Raw genomic sequence first — 17768 nt, forward strand, 5'->3', positions numbered from 1 at the left:
TTACCAAGAATTGTTATAGATGGATTTAATCGTCCTTCATTGTTAAATAATGGTGGATTATCCATTTTAGCAAAAGGTTTATTTGGGTTAGGATCTCCAGGGGCACCTTCTACTCTGGCCCATTTTCCAACTCTAGAACCCTTACCAACTAATATAAATAATTTTATTATTTCATTAATAAAATTGCCACTATATTTATATTAATTTCTTTTTTTTTTTAATTCTCAAAAAATAATAATAAATATAACTGAAACAAGCCAGAGTAATTTTTTTAAAGTATTAAAATAATAAAGAAAAGAAATGGCCGATCAATACAACAAACTACTTACTTATGCTATATAAAATAAGTGCATGATCATCTATTGTGGCATTGGCAAAACAATACTTTCTCTAATTCTAACTCCAGGACCTATTGTAACTCCTTCTCCAATAGATACATTAGGACCCAACTGCAACCATCAAAATAAGGAATACTGCTTCAAAGTTCAAATACAGGAAGAAAATCAAATCTCTCATTTTTGAAATACTGCTTACCACTGCTGTTGAATGAATATTTGCTGAAGGATTTATGTACACATCAGGATACACTGTGCACTCATGTTTATTGGACAATCTTGATGGATGTCTCAATTTATATAATTCTATCAACAACATGTTCATTAATTAATCAACCAATTATTTAATATATACCTAACTTCCTTACCTAAATAATGTTTATTTGCATATATAGCTGAACTAGCTGTCTTCAACTGTGACCACCAATTTGATACCTACAATCACAAAATTTTCTTAGATATTGAAAAATATTCATCAAGTCCGGTTTGCCATAACATACACTTAGTGCAAATAGTTGTCCAGTTCCAGCTAATTGTTGCAAAATTTCTCTTTCCCATTCAATATAACAAGAATTTATTAGATCCAGGACTTTGTCTGAAACAAATTAGAACATGAAATAAGTTACTACAAACTATATAGACACAACCATACCTATAAAATTCTTGTTGTTTTGCTTGTGAAAAATGTTTCCGATTGTTTGAAAAATATCTAAAGAGCAAACATAAACTCCACAATTAATTAATGTTGAAACATATGTATCTGGCTTCTCTACATAATGTGAAACCATTCCAGATTCCTAAAATATCAATGAGATTATTTAATGTATAAAAAAGTAACACCAAAGACACAAAAAATTAAAATTGTATGAACACACACACACACACACACATATATATATATATATATATAATATATATATATATATATATAATTAGGAAAGTATCATTACTTACTTTGTCAGTTACAAGACAGCCGTAATTAATTGCTTGCTCTTTGGTAGCTTCAGTTCCCATAATTGTTACTAATGCATTATTTTGTTTCTTATGAAATTCAAGTAATTTCTGTAATGGAAAATCAGCACAAACATCACCATTTAAAATAAAAAAAGCTTCTGGAGATCCTCCCCGAATTAAATCTCGAAAATGATACATTCCACCAGCAGTTCCTAAAGCAGTAAATTCTTGTAGATACCTGTAAAATAAAATTAAATAGTTTACTGGACTATTATCTGACTTATGTAACTATTATTCATAAAAAAACTACATATACCTTATTTTTTTTATTCATGTTGCATGTCTGATATAAACTGGCTGATTTGTGAGGCTGGATAGAATCCTATTATTAAAATTTCTTCTAAATTAGGAATGCAAACACAAGCTTCAACATGATGTTGTATTATTGGTAAACCGGCAACTGGAAACAGTGGTTTTGGAACGTCAAGAGACAAGGGTCTAAACCTTGTTCCTAGAAAAATAAATCAAACAACCACATGTAAGAAATATAAATATTTACATCTTAAAATTTATACATATATTGTTAATATAATGATAGATTAAACTGTATAAAATTTGTTCTAAAATATGTTATATAGATATAAACTGGGCTTTGTCAAATCTAAAGTTTTTACTCTATTCTTATATGCTCTATTTTTTTTAAGGTGTATATGAACAATTACACTCATTCGAATTTATTTAAACTTACAGACGTTTTGAGACTAAAATATGTTGCATCTTCAGTGTAAATTTTTAACAATGAGAAGTGGATATAAAATATTAATAATTTTATTACTCACAGTTTTAAATACTGATCAACTTTCATACATAATGGATGAGTTAGTACTATTAATATATTACTAGCTAAAACTGATTAATTAAAAATATTATAAGGCTATACATTTTAATCTGCATCGATACTATCATTCAGTGGAAAAAAAACTAGAAAGTTACAAAATGTGTGATTTTGTATTGTTTACTAGAATACACTCTTACAACTATTACACTATTGTTAAATCCGAAAATTAATAATTTGAACAATGAAGCAAAGTTATACTAAATATATGCAATTAACATGAGTGTCAAATAAGAATATAATAAAAACTATATGTATAGTAGTTGATATTCAAAATTTAAAAATTTTATAAATATTTATCATAATAGTTCATACCTTTCTGAGGACCACCTATAATATAACTCCTTTCAACATATTGTTGTTTAATGAAACCTAAAGTAATTACACAGCATTATTTAAAAACAGTTTTGATAAGCATGAAATGCAAGCTTAGAAAAGATAATAATATGTGACGTATGCAATTTATTGCAAAAGATAACATACCGCTTATTATATATTATTTTGTTATGATAAAATGTATATATACAATAAATATCACACATTCATATATTTTAAATATATATTTCTTATGTCTAAATAATTCTCTATTGTTTTATTATTATAAACGTGAATAGGTTAATTTTAACTGACAGATCGGTCCTATTTTGGTTCAAAGAATTAATTATTGCTACGGGCGCTACATTGCAATGGCGCTTCAATCGCATATCACTCGCCATTCAAATTTAAGCGCCAAAATTTGAAAAAAAATATTGTACTTTAAAAACAATGTATTATTAATGGAAAAAAATTATAGTTTAATATAGTTTATTGGAATTTGAACTTTGTTCTACGTACTATATGAAAAAATTCCGTAGTATATTTACGTTATTATCGAGAAGAAAAAAGAAATGATATAATTTTAAAACCTCTGTCATTAAGGAAAAAACCTCACAATCAAAAAACAGTTGTTTCTTCTGTGTGGTAAATATCAATGAAATAAATTCATTTCAGAAAGCAGGGCGAAAGTATCCACCAAGACATCAGAACTTTGGGAAGCGATATCTAATAAGATGGGACATCCCATGATGGCTGACAATTGTTGGAGCTCATGATAAAATCAGTCAGGCCTTGTACATGCTCGAATATTATATAAAAGTCTACCATCTACCATCCAAAAAGAAAAATCTTAGAAAATGCAGATAGCAGTGATTCAGGCTCCTAAGGAAATGTTTTGAGTAATATACAACCCCATTTTACAATAATTGGTAAATACACCCGAAAGCCAATAAAATACTTCAGTTCAAAAAAACAAAATGATAAGTTTCTGTTCTGCTGCTAAAAGTGAAAAAAGAAATCATAATACAAATAAATTTTGATTTATAGTTTAATAAAACATGTATTATTTTATTATTTTTATTAACAAAAACATTAGAACAAAATTAAGTAGATCAGAAAGTCAGTCTTCTAATTTCATATTGAGTATTGTTAATTAAAATGAATACTTTCCAATTAAAGCTAAATACATAGTTCTATATAAAAAACATTATAATAATACATAATTCTATATAAAAACATATTAAAAAGATAGTTTAGATAGATAATATTTTTTCTGTATAAGTAATATTAATTATGATTTTATTCTTCTTAACTAAAGAAGCATCAGTTATTTTTCTGAATTAAAGACTTAATTTTATTTAAATATTCTCTTATAATTGTTTTCTTATATATAATATACATTTTATAAATTAAAAAAAAAACACTTTTGAAAAATTTAATCTCGAGTCAACATCCTAGTCAAGGTTAAAAGAACGTTTTACTTTTGAAAAATTAACATTTTAGGCAAAGTAGAAAAATTCATTTCTTATCTACCCTTAAAAAATGGTAAAAATATCTCTTTATACCCATTGAAAAATTAAAACTATAATCAAAGGTAAAATCATTAATTTTTTACCACTAAAAGATTAAAATTCTAATCAGGGCTAAAAAAACATTTTTTATCTTTGGAAGATTTAAATTTTAATAAAGGTCAAAATAAATTCACTTTTTACCTTTGGCAGATCAAAACTCTAATCAAAGTTAAAAGAATTCATTTTTTACCTTTGAAAAATTAAAATTTTACTCAAAGATAAAAGAAATATTTTTTTACCTTTGAAATATTTAAATGCCAATCAAAGATAAGAATTAATTTTTACCCTTTGAAATACTGAAATTATAATCGAAGGTAAAAGAAATTAGTTTTGCCTCCAAACAATAAAATTTTAATCAATGGTAAAAGAATTCACTTTCGCCTTTTAAAGATTAAAATTATAATCAAATTTTAAGAAAGAAAGGAAAATAATTTTTACCACTTTTAATTACTTAAAAATAATGTAAATGTGAAAATATTCAAATTTATTAATAATATATTTTCTTTGTTTTAACAGTTTCTGAAGAATAAAGTTTTTTGAAGAAAAACGTAGGCTCTTAGGTCAGAAGAATAAAATCATAACCATGTGTATTATATATATATATATATATATATATATATATATATATATATATATATATATATATACCTATTCATATATATGTGTGTGTGATTACATATTATTTAAATAATAAATGAATATAAATTATTTCATTTTATAAACATATTTCATATTTGTTTAAACTTTAACATATAATCAAACTTTGAAATTTCATTTAATAAATCTTTAAAATATATAAAAAAAACTCCAAATACCATTTCATAAATAATTCGCATTTTTTAACAAACCTAAAAACAATTTTTCTTGTCATTTTTTGTGACTAGTTCTTGTCAATTTTACACAAATCTCTGCATGTCCAGAAGCCCAATGGTTTTTCTAAAATGAATAAATAATTATTTAACATTTGTTTAAGATCAATATTGTTTTCATGTAAATCGGCAGTAAAAAATGATCAATTACTATTAGTCATGCAAAGAATTTCCAGGAACACTTGAAGATAATTGAAATATTGATGAATTGTTAGGATATAAAAATGAAGTTTTAAAATTGAAAATAAAAGAAAACTTACTTGACATGCGATTGAGCAGTAACATGCTGCTTTACATATAGTGCATTGGATTTTCGCCATCATGTCACACATAGTACAATAAATTATCCGTGGCCCATCTATAATATCATCTCCATCAGATGAAGCTTTCTACAAATTCACAAATATTAATAACAATTACATTTTTCCCAAATAATTAAAAAATTGATGGACTTACCTCAATATCCTGGTGAGAATTCATAGGCGCAGGATCTTGCTTCAATAATTTCTTTAACAGAGAATTCAAGTTATCATGTGTTTGTGGTTTAGCTAAGCGCTCCCAATTTTCATTATCAGGATCATACGCCCCATTTTCCTTAGTTCTAATTACTTCCAATTCATGAGGAATTCCATATATGGTAAGATCTTCTAATGATGCACAGCTTGTGGTATCACTAGAACTAATAGCATCAGGTGATTGTGCTTTCTCGTTTTGGACTTCAAGTAAATCCAAAGGCGTAGTTGTAGTTATTGGCGCAACCTGAGTGCTCGAGATCGCCTCTGCATTTATGATCGCTTGATTTTCTTGACATGGTGCATCTACTATTTTTGTTGGAAAGGAGTGAATAATAGAACTGACTATTTCAGTTGTTTGCTCTTCTTTGGAACATGGCTTTTCATGTACCATATGAACTGATTGACATGGTTTATCCATCGTTTTTGCTACTTCTGGATGATCATTTGTAATATTCTTTGGTGCATCTTGCTCAGGTTGATTATTTTGCATCATGGACCCATTCGTAGTGTTTACATACGATGAATTAGTTCCAACAGCACTATTTTCTGCAGGGCGATTTATTAAGAAATTTTGTGTTGAATCAATGTTTACAGTGGAGGCATTTTGTGCTCCACAAGTTTGAGAATTTAATGATGGATTGCCAATTCTATAGTTGGTGACCGGAGCTGGTTGAAACGGCATTTGCGTAGGGTCTTGCGCAGAACTATTTTCAATTATAGAACTTATATTCGGCAAGTTTTGGAAAGGATTTGAAATCATTTGCACGTTATTGTAATTTGGAACACCTTGACCGAAACGACAACCCAGATTCTGATTTCTTTGATAAAGGTTATTGCAAATACTATTTTGATTATTGGTGGATACCCCTGCTGTTGCACTAGTCGTCGGTGCACAATTTTGAAAAGAAACTTGGTGCATATTATTGGAACTGTTCATAAATGGTCTATAATTGTTCATATTGTTGCAATTATTTTGAGCCCGTATCATAGCCAAATTACTACATTGTAACAAATTACTTTGTTCTCTAGAATATGGTATCTGCTGAGATTGCATTGGATTATTCAAGTACGAGACAGGGCGGTAACTATTATTAGCATATGGTCTATTATAATAATTATTTTGCGATATTACGGGTGCTATGTTTGAGCAAACGTTAGTTACATTACTCGGCCCCATATATTGATTCAATAGTGAACCATTTTCGGCTGTTTGTTGGAAATTGATACGTGGCATTGGAAAAATGTTATTTCTGTTGTCAACTGGTAGAGTATTATTAGTAACTGCTTTTTCGATTGTGGCTGAAGTTTGTTGCAAATTTCGTCTGCCATTCAGAGATTGTTCAAACATCATTTGAAAGTTTGCTTTATTTCCTGTATTTGTTGTCCTCGACCATGTATGTGGTAATTCTTTCGATGCATTATTTTGATTCAACAATTGAATATCCGAAGATGATTTGTTTTGGGAAAGAGGCTGGTTCGGATGCGACAAATCAGTTGTATTATCTGAATCATTTACCCGAAGACTAGGCCTTCTAGGTTTCTTAGGTTTACCTTTAGGTTTGGTTTTCTGTTTTTTTGAATTTTCAGTTATTTCTTGAAATTTATTTTCTTGCGAGGGAGTGAAGGAATTAGTCGGTGAAAGCTGCATTGTAGAAATATCTGGTTCACAACTTTCACTATTTTTTGAATTTATAAGCGTGTTTAATAATTCAACGAACAAAGTTCGACATAAGGATTCAATGTGATTAATTATATCGCTCGCCTCAGACATTTTTTTTGCTATGTCTAATATTTTATTAAAAACAGTTTTGTTTCTTAGTATAGTAACATTCGAATAAGCGTATTTTTTCGACAAATAATTTAAAGCATTGAATAAACGTTTTCTTCTTGTTAATCTTAAGACATCGTAATCCAATAAACTAATTCTATAACGAAATTTATCGATACCATTAGCATTGATAAACGATAGTCTATTATTATAATTATTTACTGCACAAAAAATATCATTAGAAATGTCTACGGCAAAACATAAAAAGATTGCATCTTTATACATATGAAAATCGACATCATCAATTGAGGCATTAATCGAGTTTTGATGACGATTTCTATACGATGGTAAGTTTATATCGGCAGCGGCTTCTTGTGAATTCATGCTTTCCAATGATCGAACTCGAATTTTTGGAAAACTCGCGTTTGTCTCATTCGATGTGTTTTCAGATCGAGACATAGCACTCGAAATATGCGATTGTCCAGGAGATGATAAGCTATTAGTTATATTCATTGGAGATACATCCGATGAGAAATTTGAAGCTGCTTTTAAAGAATTCGCACGATTCATTGCATCAAACTTTGATGATATTAAATTTTCAGATCCATTCAATGTCTCTGCTAACGGTAAATCACCAGGAAGTTCAGATGGCATGTTGCCGCTACCGCTATTAGTATTCTTGTCGTAAATATTTGTCGCAGTTTGAGGTGAAGTATTAAACTCAGGACGTATCATATTAAAGTCATGTCGGTTCTGATATAAATGCTGAAATTGAGTTTTGCACGCACTTGCTGTGAATCCTTTATTAATATTCTCCGAATTTGAAATAATAGCAGGAGGAAAAGCTTTTTCGTGTATTCTGCTCGATGTCCTTGGCTCAACTATCGTACATTTGGTGAAAGTCTGTGGTAAAGTACGTTCCTGTCCATTTTGGAAACTAAAGGATGGTTTCGAATACACTATTACAGAATCAGAAGATCTTATAAACTGATTGTTTGATGAGAAAATCCTTGTTTGTAAATCTGAAGAATGCCTAATTTCGTTAACTTGTATGTCAGGTAGTTTATGTTGGGTATTGTCAGGAGCGATATTGACTAAACGCTCAGAAGGTTTGGTTAGCACAATTTTCTCCTGTGAAATTCCAGATTGTACTAATCCAAAAGCACAAGAATTAGAGGAAGGCTGTGAAGAAATAACTGGGTTGATAGATGAATTTTCACAAGTTTCACTTTGTAAAGCAGTTGGTGACTGTAGAATTATTTGCGTTCCATTCACAAAAACTGGTAAATTGATCATTTTGTATTGGTCATTTAATGGAGTTATCGTTATTGGATTCGGAGGGCAAAGAAGCGAAACTAAATTATTTTGACTTGCTGGCAATAGCAAAGTTGACGGCTCCGATGATTTTTCTTGTATTTCAAATTGCTTGGAAGATTCTGTTATCTTGTCATTTTCCTGTGTTGAGTTCGACTGACATATTGGAACAATTGTCAGAGATTGCTCAGCTGTACTTTTGTCTAGAGAGGATAATATATTCGGAGGGCAAAGAAGCGAAACTAAATTATTTTGACTTGCTGGCAATGGGAAAGTTGGCGGCTCAGATGATTTTTCTTGTATTTCAAATTTTTTGGAAGATTCTGTTATCTTGTCATTTTCCTGTGTTGAGTTCGACTGACATATTGGAACAATTGTCAGAGATTGCTCAGCTGTACTTTTGTCTACAGAGGATAATATATTTTGCGAATTATTTTGAAACGGTTTTGGTAATATTTTAGCAGCATTATGCGTCGGTATCACGCTGGTATTTTTAACTTGTAATTCTGAATCAACCTTCGAAGGAATCGTCGATTTAAGCGATACATTGGGTTTGGAATTAAGTAATACTGGCATATTTTTAACTTTATTGTCATAATTATTTTTCGTTTCTACCTGGCCTGAAGATTGTTCAGCTGTACTTTTATCTACAGGCGAAAATTGCTGATTACTTTGCGGACTATTTTGGAATAATTCTGGTATTATTTTAGCAGCTGCTTGCGGTGGTATCACATAGGTATTTTTAACTTGTAAATCTAAATTTACCTTCGAAGAAATTGATGTTTCTTGATCCGATAAATTCGTTATGGAACTAGCTGACACTGGCATATTTTCCACTTTATTTTCCAAATCATTCTTCTTAGGAGTATTGGCGCCTGTATCTCTTTCATTTTGGCTTTCTGCAAATGATATTGTTATATTAGCAGAACTTTCACCCGTTTCATTATCACTTCTCTCTATAGTAATATTAAACTTTGGTATAATCTTTGGGACGTCTCCATTTATTGTTTGTTGTATATCACTGCTGATGAGTGAAGTTTGATCATCTCCGTGAGATTTCTGTGTTTGACTAGTAGAAATAAGTAAATCCTTACTAAAGTTATCTGCAGGTAGATTATCGCAAGCGACTTTATCCATAATACTATTTTCCTCCACAATTTCTTTATCAGACGATTTTTTGATTATTTCTTTGGCATAGTTCAAGATCTGTCGACAATTTTCCTGCAAGCTTTTATTATTTATTGTTACTGGTCTCTTTGGTTCACTTCTACTATTCTTGTCACTAGATAAATTAGAGGAAGTCTTTCCTTCCAGGGCGTCAATAGTAATTTCTTCATTCCTGTTTATATCCAATTTTGAAATAGAAGTCGTTTCTTGTTCTTCATTCGATGTAATACTATTATCTTCACTTAATGAAAAAGCATTTACAATTTTTGGTAATGGTGAATTTTGGCTAATTTGCCCCTCTATTGTTTCGTCTAAAATCGGCATACTCAGGCCTATAGGCTGCGTTAAATTGGCTGGTTCTGAAGTTTCTAAATTTGTCATTTTATTTGTGTCAACATTCTCGCCTTGACTGACCGAGAAAACATTTAAAATGTGAATGGCATCGGTATCAAACTTACTGGCTTCATTAGTATTATAATTAGCATTATCCATCTCATGATCGGACTTCGCTTCTTCAGAATGTTGATTAGGTAAAATTTGAGTTTTGTCTTGTGCTGTGAGCTGACCAATTTTATTGTTATTATTAATATTCTGCTGAAAATTCCTTTCCTTATTTTTAACCCGCTTACGTTGATTTTTCTTTTTCTTGTTGGGTACAAGGTCATTATTCGTCTTTAAAATATCAATATCTTTAAAAATATCTATTTCACGCACATTTTTGACAAAGATATTTGTAGGCAATACTACCTGATTTGAAATAATATTTTCATTCTCTGCTAGAGCTTTTATAATAGATTCCCCTGATGGATCACTCTTACTTTTTTTGACGCTTCCAAATTTCAAAAACTCTTCCGACTTTCGCTTATGTCTCGATCTAACTTTTTTGAAACCGTCATTTTTAAATTCTGTATTTATTTCTTGTATCGCCGTTTTATCGCGTTTTACAGCTTCCCGGTCGTCTCCAAAAAGTTCCTTCAGTTTTTTGCTTAATCGTTCTTTCTTTGAAGGACGTGCATTTTTGTGAACTCGATTTTCTTTGTTTTGATTAATAGACTTACTTGGTTTTTTGGAAGTGGATGAATGTTTCTTTTTGGTATTGAATGCAGAGCAATTTGACTTAACATTACTAAGGCACTTCTTATTTATGGTATTTCCAAACATCTTTGGTTCAACTTGGCTGATTTCATTATTTGAAATAGTACTAGGTATTTTCTGCGAGCTATCTAGCGATTTCATGGCGCATTTGTTTACTGACATTTTCTTATGGTCCATCATATTCGAAAAATCAATGTTATTATCCTCGCCAAAACATTTTTTGGTGTCCAATGATTCTTGTTTGTAAATGCTAAAATGGTAAATTATAATGAAATTTGAAAATTATTTACCAGTGTTGTTTAGTCATTAAGGTAATAATTGATTTATTTAAATAATTATAAAATAGAATCTCGACAAAACGTAGGTACCGTGCGATAAATCCATATAATCACTAATATACCAAATCGATTAGAAATACTCATCATTTTGGAATTTGTTACTATAATATCATATATATATATATATATATATATATATATATATATAATAGGGTGGTCCTTAATATGGATATTTTCCAATTCTTCGAGCTCCCAGAGGCTCCAATGCTTGCAAATTATATAAAAAAAAATCTCTGAAAGTTTTAGATCTCAATATTAACTTTGAGACAACCCGCATTCCAAGCAAAGTTTCTTGGTTCTTCTTCCTAAGTAAATACTTATTTTATAAAACATATCAAATTTTTGTTGTAAATTTTTGATTCATGATCAAACTAGCAAATACAAGCACATATGAACACATCGTATTCTAATATTGTCTAGGAATTCAAGGTTATTCTGAAAATTTTGATTCACTTGTCGCTAGGTTATAAAATTCTAAAAAACAAATGAAATTCTACACATGTTAAGAAACTTTGGTTGGAATGCGGACTATCTTAAAAGTTAATATTAAGAGTTAAAACTTTCAGAGGATTTTTTTCTATCATTTTGGGAGCATTTGAGCCCCTGGAAACAAAAAAATCGAAAATATCCATATTAAGGACCACCATGTTAAGGATCACAATATATATGTATGTATTTTAGTTACGTTTAAATATTGGGCGTTCAAATAATATACTAAAATATTATAGGCCTACGATAAACGGTTGAATTATAAAAATTCATCAAAGTTTGGAATTGCTCCATGCGCTTATGCGATTCTGATCAGAATCTATACCAAGCATATACTGGTCCGTGTTTCGTATGTAACATCTGATTACCGTTGATGTCGACACTTAAATAAAATACATTTTTAAAACACAAAAATAAAATGTAATAAATTAATTTAATTTGTACAATTACAGATGTTAGAAGTTTGAAAGCCATTAAACGTATTCTCGAAATAAATTGTTGAATTTTGCTTAAATAGATGAATATCCATTTCTATTGATTAAATTGGTTATTACAACTTGCTTTAAAGTAAAATATAACTAGTTATGTTTGTCACGCTGTCACAATTAAAAAAATCTTATAATAAAGGAGACAATAAAATTTAACATTATTTAGATAATTTATACCACAAAAATTATTGTTGCCATTAACAACATTTATATCTACAATATGATGTAAGCAATGCATGTAATATGTTATGTGTGTGCATTCAGTAATGTTTGAAAATAAAATAAATATATACCGTAGTATCATTCCAACTAGTTGTAAGTAGCATTTTGCCTTTATGAAATTCTCGATATATATACATAATAGATAAGAATGGAGATTAAGCAATTTAGATAAAACATTCAAATAATTCTTTCAAAAATAACATTTTCGTTTTCACTAAAAAAGTAATCAGTTCGATTTCCAATTGATGTCTTATAAACATACTTATATTATAATATCTGTAATTGTATAAATTTAATTAATTAGTTTACCATATTTCATTTAATCTATTTCGGAATCTAAAAGTGTATTTTATTAAGTGTGAACGTGTACTGTAATCAGTAGCTACCTACGAAACATCATACAGATACTTCCGCATTGATTCTGATTAGAATCGCTTAAACGCGCGGCGAAATTGTAAGCTTTGATGATTTTTTATAATTTAATCGCTGTTCGTATGCCTATAATATTTTAGTACAATATTTCAGACTACTATATCTATCGTTATATAAAGTTTCATCAAAATCGACAAAAAAATATCAATATTTAATTACAAAACGATCTTTACCAAATTCTAATCAACGCGATTTTTTTTAAACGAATCAATTAATATTTTTCAAACAGGTTTTGAATTTTTAAAACCAATTAAAAATTGTGGGCTGAAACGTTGACAAATAATATTACACTTTTCCACTAATTACAAAGATAGACTATAGATAGAATGATAGACTCATCAAAGTACATCGAATGGCTTTTAAATTTTAGAAACAGTTCTTGAGTAAACGTTGACGAAAGGTAAAAATTTGGCCCACATACGAACGCACACATATACTTGTCTCAAATTTGGTCTCATACGATTCAGAATGACTTGAAATGTCGAGAAAACATAAAATTAGCAGATTGAATATTATCGCAAAAACAAATATCTTCTTCAAAAATTATTACCAATATTTATTAAATATTATTATTATAAATGTAATATTTATAATAACAAGATATATGATAAATATTACAAATATTTATTAAATATTATATTAATTATGTAAATAATGTGATATTTTTAATAATGTTAATAAAATTTATATTTTATAAATGTTACAAATATTTAAATAAATTTTTTTTATAATTATTATTACAAATAAATGTTATTTTATATTTTTCACAATAATATTAAAATTTAGATTTTTAAATATTACAATGTATCTATGGATAGAAGATGTATGGACCAAATATTAACAAAAATAATAAATCGAAACAAAATCAAACAACCGTAAAATTGATTGTTTTTCACAAATCAAAAGATTTTAATGAATAAATATTTCTTCACGATATAATAACATAATAAAAGCAAAACTTACATCCGAAATTCTTTAGACATCAAATATCAATAAATGTAGTAAACAAATTAATTTAATTTATATAATTTATAATTTTTAAATTTATATTTGGGCTACATAAACGTTGACAAAAATTTTATTGTTTTGCAAAGAAACGGCCTGGCCAATCGTCGCACAAAACGATAAACACTTATCTTGATCAAGTTACATCGAATGGCTTTTAAATTTTTGCAATCGGTCTAGTTGACGAAACTTAAAAAATCGGCTCACATACACACATAAACTTTTTCCAAATTTAGTCTCATTCGATTCAGAATGACTTGATACGTCGAGAAACCATAAAATTAGCAAATCGGATTTTTCAGGAATTATTTCAGGAATATTTTAATTATATTTTTACATATTATTTCATTATAACTGGTAGCCTGATAATGAAATTATAATAGCAATCAAATATTTATAAAAATGAATTACTTAAAATTAAGGGGAGCGCAACATTTTTATAAAAAAAAGAGAAGGGCGCGACGCGGAAAGGTTGGAAACCACTGGATTAATTGTTAACCCGCCAACATAGATAGAAAATAGATTTAAAAATATGAGGAAAACAGAAAAAGTATATTAAATTATATATATAGAAATGTATATATTATCAAACTGTTTAACATAGATATATTAATTAGCAATAAGAATAGCTAATAATAGATATACACAATAATAGATTCACACAAAATAGTAAATTGATTGTTTGTACACATTGGAAAAAATTACTAAATATCTATTAACAGTATACTGACTTAACAATAGTAAAATTACATATTCGAAAATATTAGTAGAAAATTATATTATATTATTATTAGAAAAACACTAATGTAAAAAACAAAATTTTGAATACCGTAACAATTAATTATATAATTTACACCACAAATGATTATTGTCATTACCAACATATATTAAAATAAAAATTTGAAATTTCGCGGTCTTTTATAAATCGATCTCTGCGAATAAACTGTGTGTATAAGAGTAATTATTAAACCACGAACAAATATTGATCAAATATTAACATAAAATTAATAAATTAAAATAAAATCTAGAAACCATACAAAATTGGTTACATTTACACATCAAAACAGTTTTAATAACTAGTGCTGTATGGCATCATGCTTTAAGGCAAATTGCCGGAACTTCTCCCTTTTCAAAGAGATTATTATAAGTACTGTAACATTGTCGAATATTTATAAGAATTATATAAACTGAATTACAAAGTTAAAATTATTTATTTAAAGTATATTAGTGAGCTTTAGAACTTAAGCCGGAATTAAAATTAAAATCTAAATTATTTTCGATATACTAAATATATAATAAATTTAAAATTGATTTCCCTACGGGAAGATAATAAATTAAAACTAGTGGGGCGCATGGCATCGTGGCTTAGGCAAATTGCTGGAACTTCCCGTACCAAAAATTATTTTTTTTTTAAAAAGATTAACATTTTTGAAAAAAATTACTCTGAAAAAACTAGATTTTTGAGAACCTATAAATTTTTGACAAAAATTTACTTTTTTTTGAACAAAAAAAACTTTTTGAAGAAAAATTTATTTTGAAATATTTTGGAAATTCTTAACTTTTTTTCAAAGCAATAAGTTAAAGTTATACTGCTTTAACTGCATAGAACAAATATCAAAGCGCGTCGTCGTCAAACGGATAAACATTGGTACGGGACCCATAGGAATGTAAACAAAATTTATACTTATTGTTAAAATCTCTATAAAATATCTGATTATTTGATGTGCATATGTATAATGATCATTTTTGACCGCCAAATGTCATTTTTTGTAATTTTTTTTACCAGATCTCCGAAACCGCTAGACCTGTATTTATGAAAATTTGATCAGTTCTTGATCTTGTTAATACAAGTAAAATGTTTTCTGAATTATTCAAATCGGACGCTCCGTTCTCTTAAAAACTGAGTTACCGTTTTTGGCACTTTTTTCCCCGTATCTTTGGAACGGCTAGGCCTGCCTTCGCCAAAAACTAATCAGCACGTCTCCTTATCAATACGAATCGAATATTTTTTAAATTATTCAAATAGCTTCATCCGTGTTCCTGAAATCGTCGACGAAAATTTGTATCCTCACACACACACATACACGCACACACACACATACATCCAGTTTTTCTAAGGTATGATAAAATGTTCAGAAGGTTTTGAAACGTAAAGATATATAAAAAAATTCATTTTCGATTTTTTTGCGATTACTATAACTTGCCCTACGGGAAGTTAATAAAATCTAGAAACTGTACAAAATTGGTTGAATTTACATCAGAAAAGATTTAGTAATAGAAATCTCTTGACTATGAACTAATAAAATACATAATAGTAAACTCACATCTCTGAAATTCCTTAGACATCAGTATCCAAAAAGTCACAGTGTTATTTTTTATTAAGTTTGTAAGCACACTCACAATTATTTTCATTGAATTTAAAGTACCAACAACAAATATTAAACACCACAACAATTAATTATATATAATTTCATTTTTATATACATAATTTCAAAATCCAAAATCAAAATTATAATTCTTATTAACAACATATATTTGAATTTTCGCGGTCACTTCACTTCACACCTTTACACCTCAACCTCTACCGATAAACTGCTTGAGGTCCCATGAGAACCTCGCGAAGCCCTTAGTATAAAATTTCGAAAATATCGCGCGTCAACCAATGAGCGCCCGTTATTTGCCGCCATTCAATTACACGAATGAGATTAAGTTCGCGACTAATCGAGATAAGCTTCTAAGAAAGTTAATGTAATGACTCTTTTTACTTCCTATCTAAACTAAAATAATGCGTCGATTATAAAAGATATATATAAGTTATATAAGTAAGGGAGCGTCCATTATTCACGTGATCGATTTTTTTGGTTTTTTTGGATTCCCTCTACCCCTTCGTGATATTCAAAATTACCCCTTACGCGTATTTTTAGTTACGAAAAAAAATTGTAATTTTTTTTTTTGAAAATTATTTTAAAAAATTCCGGTAAAAAATAAATATACGTGTCTTACTATACCCCTCCTTCCCCCACATGATAGCTCGTGATTTTTTGTCAAACCCCCCCTAAAATCCTCAAGTATTACGTAAGCACTATAGGGGGACGGGGGGTTGTTGATTTGCTTATTTTGGGTTGACATGGGGGGCAGGGGAGTCTGGATGATGATTACGTCATAGGTAGTATTTTTATTTTTTTACATTAATTGCAAAATGTTTACGTAAGCATTGGGGTAGGAGGGTAAGAGCTTTGCTTACTTTTGCTGACAAGGGGGATGGGGGGTTAATTAATTGTAATAAATCTGCTTACGTAATACTTGAACGATTCCTCACGTGATTAATGGGCGCTCCCTAATATGGGTCGATTGTGATTAAACTAGTTGTAAGTAGCATTTTGCTTTAAGGCAAGTTCCAATAACTTATCGATACGTACACATAATTTTACTATTTAGGTAAATATTCAACTAGTAAATACAATTTTTGCTTTCACTAACATTTAATGTATGCAATTCTAATTGATGCCTTTCGAACATTTATATGATTCTATAATTGTATAAATGGACGTCAACTGTAATCAATAGTTACATTCAAAACCTAGAATGTTCTATGCTGCTACATAGATTTTGATTAGAATCGCCTAAGCGCTTTGCTATTTCACACCATAAAATCTATAATCATACGAAGTTTTAACAAAATCGTCAAATTATATAAATTAAAAAAAAAATCATATAATTATGAAGATATGGCTCGACAGATCTTTATAAAAAAAAACTAACCAACGCAATTCCACTGTTTATAATTTTATAACAGTTTATCGTAAACCTACAATATTTCAGTATGTTATTTCAGATTATGAAATCTATAGTCATACAAAGTTTCATCAAAATCGAAGAAATGGCTCGGTCGATCTTTGCCAAAAACTAATCAACGCATTTCCCAACCAATATCTTTCGAACAGTATTTCAATATCTTTAAATATAGTGTAATACAAAATCTTTGAATTTTTAAAA

General features: G+C 28.8%; 2 protein-coding genes and 1 pseudogene across 2 annotated transcripts in view; all 3 read right to left on the reverse strand.

Annotated features, from left to right (window-relative positions):
• LOC113383429 overlaps positions 1–4068 on the reverse strand; it is an 8492-nt pseudogene extending 4424 nt beyond the window's left edge.
• Positions 4069–4899: 831 nt separating this feature from the next.
• On the reverse strand, positions 4900–7327 carry LOC113382884 (GATA zinc finger domain-containing protein 14-like). The gene is made up of 3 exons (XM_026621131.1): positions 5396–7327; positions 5200–5328; positions 4900–5006 (listed from the first exon to the last, which is right to left on the reverse strand). Exons 1-3 carry the CDS (start codon positions 7223–7225, stop codon positions 4938–4940), a joined length of 2028 nt encoding a protein of 675 aa, XP_026476916.1. The 5' UTR covers positions 7226–7327; the 3' UTR covers positions 4900–4937.
• The window catches only part of LOC113383430, a 42081-nt gene continuing 31546 nt past the window's right edge, over positions 7234–17768 (reverse strand). Inside the window, exons 6-7 of the mRNA XM_026621697.1 lie at positions 7283–11048; positions 7234–7239 (exon numbers count right to left, since the gene is read on the reverse strand). Of these exons, the coding sequence (XP_026477482.1) occupies positions 7234–7239; positions 7283–11048 (3772 nt within the window). The remainder of the gene's footprint in view (positions 7240–7282; positions 11049–17768) is intronic.

The sequence above is a fragment of the Ctenocephalides felis genome, unplaced genomic scaffold (genome assembly GCF_003426905.1).
Source record: "Ctenocephalides felis isolate EL2017-DRISC unplaced genomic scaffold, ASM342690v1 CF-g0.4_SCAFFOLD_03570, whole genome shotgun sequence".
In the NCBI taxonomy this organism is placed as follows: Eukaryota; Metazoa; Arthropoda; class Insecta; order Siphonaptera; family Pulicidae; genus Ctenocephalides; species Ctenocephalides felis.

What these genes read in the sequence shown, in the direction of transcription:
- LOC113382884 (XM_026621131.1), bottom strand. Translation starts at nt 7,225, where the DNA reads ATGTCTGAGGCGAGCGATATAATTAATCACATTGAATCCTTATGTCGA. An exon ending in ATTCTCACCAGGATATTGAG is followed by an intron (nt 5,329 to 5,395) that starts GTAAGTCCATCA and finishes GTGAATTTGTAG; the next exon opens with AAAGCTTCATCTGATGGAGA. An exon ending in ACTGCTCAATCGCATGTCAA is followed by an intron (nt 5,007 to 5,199) that starts GTAAGTTTTCTT and finishes TATTCATTTTAG; the next exon opens with AAAAACCATTGGGCTTCTGG.